This window comes from Nematolebias whitei, chromosome 7 (genome assembly GCF_014905685.2).
Source record: "Nematolebias whitei isolate Nwh7 chromosome 7, NemWhi1, whole genome shotgun sequence".
Lineage (NCBI taxonomy): Eukaryota > Metazoa > Chordata > Actinopteri > Cyprinodontiformes > Rivulidae > Nematolebias > Nematolebias whitei.
In genome coordinates, this window is record NC_056504.1 from 32,524,562 (window position 1) to 32,539,305 (window position 14,744).

The 14,744-nt window shown below is 39.2% G+C and overlaps 1 protein-coding gene across 1 annotated transcript in view; it reads right to left on the bottom strand.

The window, feature by feature from the left end:
* Positions 1-13,412, bottom strand: part of syn2b (synapsin IIb) — a 94,123-nt gene extending 80,711 nt beyond the window's left edge. Inside the window, exon 1 of the mRNA XM_037679812.1 lies at positions 12,280-13,412. Within this exon, the coding sequence (XP_037535740.1) occupies positions 12,280-12,713 (434 nt within the window). The 5' untranslated portion in view covers positions 12,714-13,412. The remainder of the gene's footprint in view (positions 1-12,279) is intronic.
* Between the last annotated feature and the right edge of the window lie 1,332 nt (positions 13,413-14,744).

A 14,744-nucleotide genomic window follows, 5' to 3' on the forward strand; every position in this document is an offset into this window, starting at 1 on the left:
TGTTTAGTTAATGGGTGAGCAGTGATATTCGGTCCCAACAGTCCTTAATGAGAAAAGCTCTTTTCCTGAAGCCGTCATTAGTCACTGGTTATTGGCACAGGTCTGCACTCGCAAATAGCCTGGTCTAATGGGAGAGAGCTCAAGCCAGTCCTGATTGAGACAATATGGGATTCATGTGTACACATAAAACTCAGGCTGTTTCTGAGGTTGGCTTGAAACACAGCAGTGAAGGCTACCTGTGGGATAGATCTGGTTGGCAGGCCGCAGACTGAAGAAGTCCTCTGGATGGGGGACAAAATGTTTCTCACTTAGAGAAACTGGTCCAGATGACATGATTTAACATTTTTTGTTATACATAAAACTGTTGTGCATTCAAATCATCATAAAATAAAACTGAAGACGTAAAACCTTAAAGCAATATTTCATTATAAGGGTTTTAAAAAAGGGGAAAATAATTTATTAACTCAACTCATATAGTTCTAAAAATAACTAGATTTATCATTTTAAACCATCTTAAGAGATAATGCTTGTCATTCAGTTTGAATGTTGACCAGTATAAGACTCGTGTAAGGTAAATCCTACTTTTGGTTACACGTCAAATGGAGCATATTTTGCGCCTTATTTGGTATGTCACTGTTTCCAAACTTTAGTTTAATGCTAGAATTTTATTTATGTTAACAAAGATTTAGATTTGGCAATAAGGCAAGCAGCAAGTGGTTGAAAAAAAAAAAAAAAAAAAAAGAAGATGAAATAAACTAAGAAATAGACCAATATTCTTGTTATCACAGTTTTCAAAAATTTTAGAAAAACTATTTGTGACCAGATTGGATCAATTTATTGCTAAACCAAATATTCTAAGTAGCAGTCAGTATAGGTTTAGAGCAAATAACTCTACATCAATGACACTCATGGAATTGATAGAACAAATAACAACTGCTGTTGATCAAAAACAATATTGTGTTAGCATTTTTGTTGTTTTAAAGAAGGCATTCGATACAATTGACCATAGTATTCTCTGTGAAAAATTGCATAAATATGGCATTAGAGGACTAGCACTAGAGTGGGTATCTAGCTGTTTAAAAGATAGGAACCAGTTTGTACAAATAACATAAGATCTAACCTCTGTAATATCACATGTGGAATTCCTCAAGGTTCTGTACTTGGCCTAAAGTTATTTAATTTATATGTGAATGACTTTGTAAATGTGTCAGGACTCCTTACATGTGTTTTATTTGCAGAGGATACCACAGTTTTTTGTTTGGGTAACAATATAGAACTGGCGTTGGAGTTGATGCAGACAGAATTTGTAAAAATACAAACTTGGTTTAAACTTAATCAATTATCATTAAACTTAGATAAAACTAACTATATGATATTCAGTAATAGAAAGAGAACTGTCATGTTCCATTTAGAGTCGAGGGTGTTGAGATTTGTAGAGTTAGTGAGGTGAAGTTTTTGGGTGTAATCATTGATGAAAAGCTGACATGGAAACATCACATAAATTCTGTAAGAATAAAAATAGCTAAATCTATTGCAGTACTGTACAAAGTATGGGACTTACTGAATGATAAAGCTCTGTACATGTTGTATAACGCAATCATTGTTCCACACCTAATCTATTGTATTGATGTTTGGGGGAAAGCGTACAAAACAATTATAAATCCTATTTTTGTTTTACAGAAAAGAGCTGTAAGAATTATTACCAGGAAGCATTTCAGTCACCCATCAAGCACATTATTTCATCAACTGAAGTTATTGAAGTTCCATGATTTGGTAGATTATAATATTTTATCAGTTATGTATAGGGCTCATAATAATACATTACCTTTACATATCCAATTAAATTTGGTTTAAAGACAGAGTTGTTATAATCTTAAGGGGATGGAAATCTTTATGAAACCTAAATTTTGAACTAGTCTGAAGGAACGGCCTACCTCAATCCAAGGAATTAGATTATGGAATAATCTGGAGACTGGTGTTAAAAATGCCAGAACAATGTCTATGTTTAAGAGAACGATCAAAGTTGGTTTGTTAAAAAAATGAAATAGCTTAATGTGTATTGGTATGAATTGTTGCTCAAGAAGGAGTTGTTCATTTTGTTTTTGTTATTTGAAGATTATCATTGTTTGAATAATTTTTTTGGTAAAAAGGGGCAGATATTATAAGATTTTTTCTTCTTTCTGCTGCCTTTCATTTTATTTGTGATTGTATTTCTTATTGTATATTGCATTGTTTTGTTTTATTTAAAAAATGAATAAACTGATAAATAATATAATATAATATAAAAATCAGAAATAAACTTCTGTCCAATAAAGACACGTGTGCTTGTTTGTAAATCAAAATTAGTCCTGATCAAACAAATTTAAATAGTCTTTCTTCTCTTGATTGACATTTAAACATATATAACTACAATACTTCTTCAACATATCTGTTCTAAACCTTTTATAATTCCCATTTCTACCTCGCAGAGTCTAATTCATTTTATTAACAAGGCTCAAAATGTCACTAGTCTGGTAGGACTGGTAGAAGACACCAAGAGGTCGATTCAAAGAGCACCCTGTGAAGTCAGCACAACATTGCCCATGGCTTTAATGAGGCCAGTTTTGTTTGAGTGTTTGAAAATGTGACCTGCAGCTGAAAATTATAATGTCAGCAGTAATTCAGAGTCCTCCGACAAAAGTCACACCACATCCCTGTATTGTTTATTCAGTTAAATGAAATGATTCATCAGTGGAATCACAAACAGAAAATAAATAAAGATTTTGTATTTTGTTCATGATGTAATTTAATGTGTGTATGTGGGTGTTTTTTTTTTTTTTTTAAGGTATTGAACTGCAAAGAAAACACTGGCTTTAGTAACCCACGCCTACTTTAATTTACAAATCACTCCTCAGGGCTTTAGTAAAAAAAAAAAACAGTTTATTTTGTTGTAGCGTTGCACCCATTTCACTATAACTAGATGACAGAGAGGAAAAACAGAACATCCACGTGTGTGTGTGCGTGCGTGCATGCATGCATGCATGCGTGTGTGTGTGTGTGTGTGTGTTGACAGAGATGTAGGAGGGTTCACCTCCCCACCTGCTCTCACTATATTTTTGTCAACAGTAGCAGTTCAAACACTCCAACCCGTTTTCTGATCTAGTTTTCTGTATGTTCAAGTCAGACCGCGAAGGTGCAACCACACTTATCATGAAACAACACTCTCTATGTTGTGCAGTGGAAAGGAACAAAACAACTATACCAGATGTGGTGCCGGTGATCTGCTTCACCACCACTATAATACAAACAGAACCATCAGTGTTCTGCTGGTTCTTTTGTTTGGTGGAACCAATGGATTTCCACTCATTCTGCTGCCATGTTATGTCTTAGCAAACGATTCTCTGCCAAGTCAACATGTAATCTGCATAATTGTTCAACATGTAAAACAGAAAAGCAACCCAAGTGCAGGCAGGACTCGGAGAACTCAAGGGTGAAAAATTATTAAATGAAAATAAAGAGCTGACGTGGCAGCAAAACTCACATGATAACTGGGAGACACGGAGGGAGGAACACAGGAAACCAGGAGCAAAACCAGACAATGTCCAGTCGATGAGTAACAGAAAAATGCACACTTGTATACACACATTAACAAGGAGTGAACACAAACACCTGGGAAGAACAGGTGAAGGCAAGGACTTCTGGCTTGGCGTCGTCTCCGAAGATCATGAAGGTTGTCTGAAAGGAGCCCACCGCCTCATGGATGGTTGACCTCCAGGCGTTGCAGTCAGCCGCGAGCATGGACCAATTTTGGGGGTCGATATGGCTCATGGTCAGGGAGGCCTTGATGAGGTCTTTGTAGCATTTCTGTGGTGCCCCTCTCTTGCACCACCCAGAAGACAGCTCGCCATACAACGCAATCTTTGGTAGGCGGTGGTCCTCCATCCTGGACACGTGCCCTGCCCAAAGAAGACGAGCTTTGAGCAGCTTTGCCTCGATGCTGGTGATCTTTGCCTGCTAGAGGACCTCCACGTTGGTTACAAAAGCACTCTAGAGGAGGTTGAAGATGGAGCGGAGACAGCGTTGGTGGATGCGCTCGAGGAGCTGTATTTGGCGGCGGTGATCCATGATTCTGAACCATACAGGAGGGTTGTCACTACAGTGGCTCTGTACAGAGAGTCTGCCAAAGGCGCTGCTCGCTTTGACCAATCTGCTGTCAATCTCTTTGTCGATCTTAGGGTTTGAGGAGATGATGCAACCAAGATAGGTGGACAGCTTTCAACTCTGTCTCGCCAATGTTGATGTGAGGGGGATGGTGCTGGTTGGTGTAGCACCTCCATCTTCTTCAGAATGACCTCCAGGCCAAAGTGCTGGGCAGCGTCTGCGAAGCTGGACACAATACGCCGCATGGCTGGTTCCGTGTGAGCTACGAGAGCAGCATCATCAGCAAACAGCAGTTCCCGGATGAGCTGCTCCATCGTCTTGGTGTGGACCAGCAGGTGCCTCAGGTTGAATAAGCTGCGACTCACGCGAGGAAATTAATAAACCTCGCAAACATTTGAGACATTTTGTAGACTCACATGAATGGCATTTGCCATCTGGCTGCCAAAAGTCTCAGAGATACTACCTTAAGCACCTTTCAAATCTTCTGTATAACAAAAAAATGACAAAACTTTGCTTCCTTTGTTGGATTTTAATAATTACATAAAAGGTTATTGTACAGCTTTTCAAAGATCTGCTCCTTGTTGGACTGAAAAGCCAAGGAGTTGTGACAAAGTGTTGGTATGTGACAAGATAATTGTAACATCACACTCTTTTCCCTCAGGAGTGAATCATTTCAATCTGACGTTTAAACAATGATGTCTGCATTTTATGTCATTTTATCCAGGCGACTGGCTCAATAAACAGAGAAATACAAGATTTAATATTGAGGTTCATGGCCTTCAGAGGATGAACCATCATGGCCTAGTTGATACTTTCTTTCAATAGATAAATAAATGTAATATTAAAATGATAAATAAAGGCCTTAATCAGGCTAAATTTTGTCATTCAAGACATTTTGGTGTACTTTTAGTTTTACAACACATATTCTCGTTAATATGAATGTAAGCTTTAATTTGCTCAATTTAAATTGTAAATTTGAAATCAACGTGTCTGCTAAAAGCGTGCAGAAAACAGCTTTGAGTGCAAAACCAGTCTCATACTGACTCCTGCATATTACAGTATACTGTTCTAGCCTTAACATTTCAAATTGGAATGAGAATGAGTTTTCTTCGAAGGATTCCAGATGGCTCCATTTCCCGGGTACTCAAAATACGTTCAAATATCAAGCAGTTAAAGTTCAGCCTTTAGCTGCAGGGCAAACCATCTATATTCATCATCAACCTTCAGTCAAACTGACAAAAAACCCCACCATGAGTCATGTGAAAAAGTCACCAGTCCAAAATAATCTCTGCCTCTTATGCAACATAGGTGATGAAAATGGTGAAGCAAACATTTATCGGATGAATGGAGAGATAAAGAAACTGAGAGGGAGGAAAAAATGATGAAGGGAGCATGGTGAAATGCACACAGATATAGAGAGAATAGGAGGGAGCCCAGATGTGGCCTTTGGGCTCAAACTGCTGAATCACCATGTCTCTTCTCATATCTTCATCAAAGCATAAACCCAAAGCACTTTCTCTAAAGCCACACACAGAATTATTGTCGTGATTAAAAAAAGAGAACGAGAAGGAGGGAGGAAAATCCCACCAACAGGAAATAGTACCACAAAAGCATTTAGCAGAAAAAAATGAGCAAAAAAGAGATTCCCTGATCTTTTCCCCTCTCCCTCCTTTATGAACCAACACCAGCTGAAAAGGCTCAGAGAGATTTTCCCTCATCCACCACTATGGCCTCAGGTCACTTATATAAGGTCTACATGAGGCTACTCAAACCGCCTTCAGAGCTGCCGAGTAAAACACACACAGATTTACAGCCAGACTGCTGTTGTTTTGGCCTTACTGTGACAGAGTCAGACACCCCCCCCCCCCCCCCCACCCCCATTCTAGATACACAGCGATACAAAAGGATGAGTCTCCAACTGCAAAGGGAGCGAATGACGCCTGTTGCTTATGCAACAGCCAGCCATTCAATGTTGCATCCTATTTTTATCTGTTTGTTTGCTAAATGCACATTTAACACTGGTTCAGCTTTATTAAGATGCTAAGTTCAGCTGAACAAATAATTTATTAACTGGAGTCACACGAGTGTAATTTAGTAATTGAGATGAGGGATATCAAGAAGACAGAGCAACAGACATAAAGGTTTAATTTGTTTGTGTTATCAGCATTTAATTGAAGGGCAACAAAATATATATGAAAACATCTCAGTTAAATTTTATCCACTAGTGAAAACATCCATCCATCCATCCATCCATCCATCCATTGTCTTTTACTCGCTTCTTCCTTTTTGGGTCCTGGGGATCACTGGTGCCCGTATCCATCAGTCACTGTGTACGAGGTGGGGGACATCCTGGACAGATCACAAGTCCATCTCAAGGACACATAGAGACAAACAACATTTCACTCTCTCACTCACACTATAGGGACAATTTAGAGTTACCAATCAGTCTAACATGCATGTTTTTGGTCTGTGGGAGGAAATTGGGAGAAAACTGGAGAATGCCCCCCCCCCCCAGACAGGATTCTGGTGAAAACAAGCAACACTAATTGGTTGTCAGTCCTTTAACTCTTGCTACCAGATTGCTCATTAAACAAAGGCTGTTGATGTAAAATTGATTTTGTTTTTATGTTAGAGACGAGCAGTTAGACGTGCAGTAATGCTGTGATCAATTCTGCTGAGGGAGAAATCTCACTTCAGACCAAATCTACTTCCTAATAATAAATAAATACATAAAATCTGTGTTTAATAGATTCACTAACTCGTTGAACAACTTTCTGCTATACAATTTCATCCAGTTTACATGTTTTATTACAATTATTTTTTATTATTTACATTTTATGGTTTCATATTTTTCTACTTCTCATTTTTAATCCATTTCATGGTGAATTTTGTTTATTGTATTCCTTGGATTGGCAGCAACATAAATTGAATTTCCTCGAGGGGATTGATAAAGTGTTTTTATTTATTCTATTCTATAAAGACTTTTCTATGGAGCAGCTAATACATTTTTAAGACCTGCTCAAAAGGTCTAATGTTTTAAAACTTAATATTATACACCTTTAATCATTGCACACACAAAAAATAATTAATGAGACAGGATAAAGATTTTCTGTCTTCTTGGAACTGAAGGTTTTCTATCCCACCCTGGCCTAATGACAAGGAAAACATTAAAAATGCATACATACAATTTGGCTGGAGATATGTAGCACAGTTCGGTAAATATGCTATTTTTAAACAAATATATTACAGTTTTATAGTTTTGCCATATTTAAAGAAGTATCACATGATCTAATAGCTTAAAAAACTAAAATATAAGAACTTTTCTCAATGTTAATTAAAAAAAAACTTCACCTATTGATATGATGGTCATTATGCCTGTAATTAAGTTATTTTAATTTTGATGCAAAGATATACATAAGGAGAGTGAAAAAACACAAGTGAGTTGAGTCATTCCATCTATAAAAGCTACGTTCATTTATTACAGCAGAAACAAAGATAGTCATTTTAACTTATTATGTTAAAACAGCAGGCGCACATCTAAAATAAAATGCTTACTGTGCAGAATATTTATTTTCCAAACAAGACTTTGAGTTTTCTTTATGGTTTGATTAGGTCTGTTGTATTCAACTTTGCATTTAGTTTATTTACTTGTGTTTTTATTCTTTCTGTTTCCCCGTGCTTCTTGTTGCCACCATTCCCCCTCCCTCAGCTTCAGCTTAGATCCTGCTCCTCAGTCCAGTCCTGCCATGCCCACTCTCACCTGCTCCTAGTCTTCATCTAGCTCAGCTGTTTCCAGTCTCCTCGTTTTACCTCAGCCCTTATATTCTATCAGTTTTTCCTTCCATGAGTTTAGTTGTGAGTTTTTTTCCCTCATGCCTTCCTGTGCTTCCTTGAACTTGAAAGGTTTCTGCCACGGCGGAGTTTTGTTAAAAAAATAAAATAACGTTTATTTTGGAGCTCCTCGTGTCCTGTCTGCATTCTAGGTCCAAATCTTACTGACATGTTGACTGAACTTGTTTGGTCTTTGTCTTGTTGAACTGTCAGGAACTTCAAGAATATGCTAACTTAAACTCTGGTTTTCATTGTTGTTGTTTTTTTACTATTGACAGAAATAGTAAACTGTTGGGTTGTCCAGTCTTGAGAACATTTGTGTCTATCAAATGTCTTCAGTGGAGAACATGGGTTCCAAAATGTTGGGAGATAGCCAACGTGGACTATCAGTGTTCCCACAATACAGGGCACCATCAGTTGTCATTGCTGTTGTTTTTCCACCTTGGGCATCATATTATTATGTAAGTCAATGACCATTATAGCAACAACACATTCTTCTATAGAGGTTGTTTTTTTTTTTTATAAAGTTCATTTAATCAAGTTTGTCCCTGACTGCTAGTTAACATTTCAGCTCCTCTGGAAGCTATAGATGATGTTAGTCATCGTTTTCTGCATCTGCATTTTGGCTTGAACTTAGTTCTTCATCTGAGATTATATTTATTTAACTGTGTGATTTGGTAAGGAGACTTGGGGACTGATTTATGCACCAAAGTGAAAAACCTCAGAAATGACAGAGTGTACAGTACTTTATGTGTACAGTTTGTTGCATTTATTGATGTACATCATGTCCGTGTGTACTTTGTACTGTAGGGATTGCTTCCAAAAACACTGACCAACTCAGCTAAACTACAAGAATAATGAACCCACTTGTTGATTAAAGGTTTTTATGAAATTTGTAATCTTTCAACAATTTCTTTCAGGTGACTGGTATATCCAACATTACAGAGAAGATGTAGCTTCTTGTGTTTGTTTGACTGATAAACAGGAACTTTACTGATGCAGGTTTTTTTTTTTTTTTTGTGACTTTCTGTTTACAAAGATACATTACTCAAATCCCCCAGACCGCTCCCTCCTGAGTGGAAAATCAATATTATTTATCTAAATGCCTCTTTGGCCCAGAGACCTCAGGAAAGCTCTGTGTGCAATCATCCCCCTAAGAACACAACATTAATATTTATGACTGGCTCTCCGGATGAAACATTGTTTACAAACAATTTTTTAAAAAGAAACACTTAAACAACAATATTGAGGATGATCATTAAAATTTCCATACTTTATATTGCATTTCACATTATATTATAATATTTGGCATCCCTTATTACATTTCCTGCCACAAATTCTGTTTATAGAATCTAAAACCCGTCCTGTGCAGCAGTGGCAAAGAAGAGAAAGAGGAAGTTCAAGCACCAACTCATATCCCCCTAAATACGCCTATTTTCTTGCAATTTTAGAGCAATGCCAAGCTTTTCTTTGTAAAACTACAGTACATCATATGAGTCAAACCACATCCAGTCATTGCTTTATGCCATTTCATCAACTGTCTATAAAAAAATCAAACAGAACATAAACACACCTGTGAAGGCAGCAAATACAGAAATAATTGTTTTTACAGCATATGTAAGCGCTTTATCATGCACAGGAGATGCACGTAATCCCAAAACATCTCCTGTATATGGGAATAACTAATCCAACATTGGGGTTTCTGTAGTACTAGAGCCACATGGATGCACTGGCTGTGTCTAGTGAAAGTAGGATTCTATAAAGTAAAGCAACACATTCCATCTCCATTTTTATGAATTAAGGCTCCAGTTTGTCACATTTAGATGTTGTCACATCATGGGTGGGTGCCACCCAATCATAACCTTCCAAAACAGTCCCAGCATGGATTATGGGATTAACTAAATTTAGAGTTATCAGTCACAACAAAGAAATGGAAATTTGATGCACATGTATATACACTGAGAAGCATGTTTTCAGCTGCTCCCTTCTGCAGGGTCGTCGCCACAGTAAACTCACTCGAAAGATTTTGCCATTTGCTTTATGCCAGATGCCCTTTATGATGAAAACTGAGCTCCAACCTGTGGCCTCAGGGCTAAGCAGCACTGCCAACCAAGCTACCTCACCCTCTGTACACTGATAGACATAATCTATCTTTTTTTTTTTTATATTCGACTTCAGTCAATGTTGAAAGTAAACAATAAACTTCAAAATCCCGATTCAGACAGTACTTATTTTTGTTTATTCTTGTTATTATTAATTTGAGTTTATCTTTAAATTGCTAACAATTGCAAATTCTGCAGAAAACACCACAATATTCAAATATAGTACATTTGCAACCACCACCACCCCACCCCCCGAACATAGGATCTGCAGTGGAAGTGGTCTCCAGCTACAAATACTTGGGTGTGCACCTGAATGACAACCTCAGCTGGAGCAACAGCACCACCAGCCTGATCAAGAAAGCTCATCAAAGACTCTACTTCCTCAGACGGCTGAGAAGAGCTGGACTGGGAAGCTCAGTCCTCACCTCCTTCTACAGGTGTGCAGTGGAGAGCATCCTGTGCTCCAGCATCAACATGTGGCATGGAGGCTGCACAGCTGCAGAAAGAAAAGCTTTGCAGAGAGTGGTGAAGGCTGCACAGAAGTCTGTTGGAGTCAGCCTCCCCACCATCACAGACATTTACACCTCCAGATGCAGGAAGAGAGCCACCTGCATCATGAAAGACCCCACTCACCCAGCACACACGTTTTGCCCCACTCCCTTCAGGCAGGAGGTTGAGGAGCATTAAGTGTAGAACCACTAGACTGAGGAACAGCTTCTACTCTGAGGCTGTTAGACTCATGAATATCTAACCAGGATAATCACTAAGAAAAAAAATCACTGAAATGCCACTTTAATTGGTGATATGTGCTGCTGATTATTCCATGCTTCTGATTATGTCATGCTGCTGTATTCATTCATACTCATCTGCTCACCACTGACTCATGTTCAGCCTGCTGTTGTTACGCTGTACTGTTTTTACATCATTAGTGTTTAGCATATATCTTAGATCTTTTAACGTATCATATTTTCAGATTTAGCTTTTACAATCAGAAAATGCTTGTTTACCTAACAAGTTCAAACCTTTGAAAAGCTCACCTACAGGTTTTGTTGGGCAGCTTTTGATTTTAACACAGTCCTCACTTGCTCTCGCTCAGCAGTTCTTGAATTGCAGATGTTCAAACCTGTCACTGTTCTTGAAGGTCTTATCGACAACATTTGATCAAATGTTTACCTTGGTTGTTTATTCTTCATAAACCAAACCACATTTATTTTCTTGTTCTGATGCTTGCTATCATATTAGACCCAGAAACAGCTTCAGTTTTATGAGCAATACTAAACAGTGATTGCCCCATGATAGCACTGAGGAGCATCCATTAAACGGAAAAGGTCAAAAGTGTCTCATGCAGAGATCTTTTTTTTAACAAGACATTTTGTAAAAGGCTGATAAGATAAAACTACATCCAGGTAATGACAACACTGAAGCTGTACATCCACACACACAAAAAGCAACACATTTTTGGAAAATGGTAGGGCGAAAAAGCAGCAAGAAGGATATAAACATAAGTAAATACCCAAAGGCTCTTCTTTCACTTGCAGAAGACGATGTTTTATTCAGAGCTACATGCGTTTTTTTCAACACTAATGTGCATGTTGATGGCACACGGATTATATCATCAGCTTGTGCATTCGAGAGACACTATCAGTCACTCAAAGCTTTTCAACGCCATCTAACACACACACAAACACAGTGGCTTTAAGTCCTATAAAATCACACAAACAGAGACAGGTGATGGTTTTGGGTGGTGTGAATCCAAACCCCAAAGAAAATGTGTCCTGTCTGTTTAGATTAGAAGAGCTGGTTCTATTTTGGGAGCAGTTTCAGTAAGGAGGGAAGACATTTTAACGCAAACACACACAAAAAAGCCACAAAATCCATTGGAGGATAGCGTTTTCCTGCTATTTATTTGGACCATGTGAACTATTTGTTTGTTTTGATCTCAACAAAAGGTTGCATCCACGGTCCACATCTAAATTTCAACACAGAGCCTTCCAGAATCCATCTGATGCACCCACACCTAATTTAGTTAGCTTTCTGACAGTAAATCCTGTGCCTTCTGGCTGATGATAAACCAAATATTTGATGTGCCAAATCTGAGGAGCCTTCCAAAAAAATCAAAGAAGTGTGGCCTTTTAATCAGCAGTGACGTCCAACACAACCGCCAACTTCCTGTCAGGCATTTAGTCAAGCCATCGTTAGGACTCACCACTCATGCTGGGGCTCGTCAATAACCAACAGAATCTTGAACTTCTTGGAGAGGGAAGAAGATGGGGCCGACTGCTCCACAAAGCCGGCGGCAGACGCAGCTGTCTGCTTCACCACGTTGGTGATGGAGCTGAAGGAACTGAAGAAGCCAGTGGAACCTCCAGAGGAGGAGGACTGGGCCTGCTGAGGCTGCTGGGCCGAATGTCGCTCCTGAGATGCCGGGGAGCTGGCGGGCGCCTGGACCAGCGCAGGACCCTTGGTTGGGGACTGGGCAGGGGCAGAAGCTGTGGAGGGGGCTGTACCCTGCTGGGAAGGAGAGGTGGCAGTAGGGGGTGGAGGAGCAGGCGGGTCAGGCCTCTGAAGGTCTGTCATGTAGCCATTGGGCAGGTTGGACATGAAGCTGCTGTCAGAGAGTCGACGCCGGAGGAAGTTCATGATTTTGGTCGAACAGTTGGTCTCTCAATCGGTCGGTGGGTTTTACTCTTTATTGTGTCTTTTTTTTTTTTTTGATTTCCAGGCTGGATGAAGTGAGAACAGAGACAAGACAGGATCAGAGGTTAGATGAATGACAAAGCAAGCAATTCGCTCCAGATGATCGAGGGATGCGTGACTGAGAGCTGCTTCTCTGCTGGAGGGATGGAAAGCAGGAAGGGAGGAAAAGATGGATGAGGCGATGGTAAGCAACCCTGGTCCAGTCTTCAGGAGACAGCTCCCAAAAGTGCAGCGAAGCCAGCAGAACAGCAAGCTTGTATGTGATGTTCCTCCTCCTGAGCCTCACGCCTCCTGAAAATTGTGTGTGTTGTCTTAGATGTGGGTGAGTGTGTATCTGCAAAAAGAAGAGGTGTTGTCGCCCCCTTCAGAGAGGTGCTGGAGCTCTTCTCCCCTCCACTCAGGCTTCCTTCCTCCTGAGCTGCTGCAAGCTGGATGCATTCAGGAGATGCTGCCCTCTCTGTTTATCTCACTCTTTCATTCGCTCACGCTCCCTCTGCCCTTTTTTCCTCTCGCTCACTCTCACTCTGCGTGCTCACTGGCTGCCTTCTCCCCCTCCTCCTTCTCCTCCTCCTCCTCTCCTGTCATCTTCCTCCTACATCACAGTCAGCGTTCATGTGTCGTGCTGCAACACTGGAGCTGTGTGTGCCGTGTGCATCCATTGGAGGGGTTTCCTGCACGTGTGCACAAGGTGAAGTTCACAGTTGGAAACACCATCCGTCGTGCTCTGCAGGCCACACCTACTTCTCTTGCCATCCATCCATGTTTTGACCTTCTCTTGTACGTGTCACGGCTTAATCTCTCATCCTACCGTTGAGTAAACAAGGCGTAGGCATTTTCTGTTAGATTTGTTTCTGACTGAGCCATTTTTCTATGTGGCTGAATGTTAAACAAAAAATTAGTTTAAATTTAAAACACCAGGGGGGGAAATCTGCCTAGTTCCTTTCAGTTTATGTATCTTGTGAAGGTGTAAAAATGGATGGTGCCATGCGCTGTGCAGACACTGAAGCCCCTGAAGGCAAATTTCTGACCTGTGATAAAAAGATTTGACTTGACTTGGGAAAACAGAGAAGGACAGAGAGCCGTCCATCTTATATCTTGACTCACCAAACTGGTTAAATAATTACCTCTATATTAAATGGTACTTTATAGTAATGCATCTTTTTTAAGGCTTACACATAGAGCTGCAAAAACAGATGAAAACGGCCTGAACCAGTACAATACAGTAACGCAAAACATGTAAATCCTGTAAATGTTGGAAAGCGTTTAATTTTGAACTAAGTTTATTTAAATGCTTAGAAAATTTGCTCCTTTTAAATTTGATGATGAATGCGCGATTCAAAGAAATGGGTGAGAAAAATAATTTGAAAGGGAGATTAATAAACAAGAAATACTAAAATGTTTTTTAATTTTTTTATTACACCTTTATTTAGACATGTAAATCCCATTGAGTCTCGAGGACTCATTTACAAAAGAGACCTGGCATTTTATGCCTGGTTTGGCATAAAATAACATTTTCAGCTGTTTTTTGGGTTTTTTTTTTTAGAAATTTTTACTTAACAATTGAAAATTTTACAAAGAAAACATAAATATAATTATCCTTTGAAACGGGGTAAAATATAACAGATATTTATGGTTTGCCTTTTTTATTTTTTAGAAACTTTGAATACTTGTTCTTTGGGGCTAAACATGAAAGGGATCAACCATCTTTTATCTGCACACAGATCTAAAGGAACATCTGTGAGAAGGGCACATTGGGGCACATTAAGGCATGTGTAACTTGTACATCTGTCACATCTGTGAAGACGGGAATATGCTGAAATGTATAAACAAGGTCTTCAGCATCCTTTGCTACTTTATATAGACTTGTGCTAAAAATTGGGGGGGAAATTATGTATGGACATTTGATCCTTACCAGGTTTTAAAGATGAGGTAAATGTAAAAACAACATCCAGCATCCACTGCCTTTAATGACAG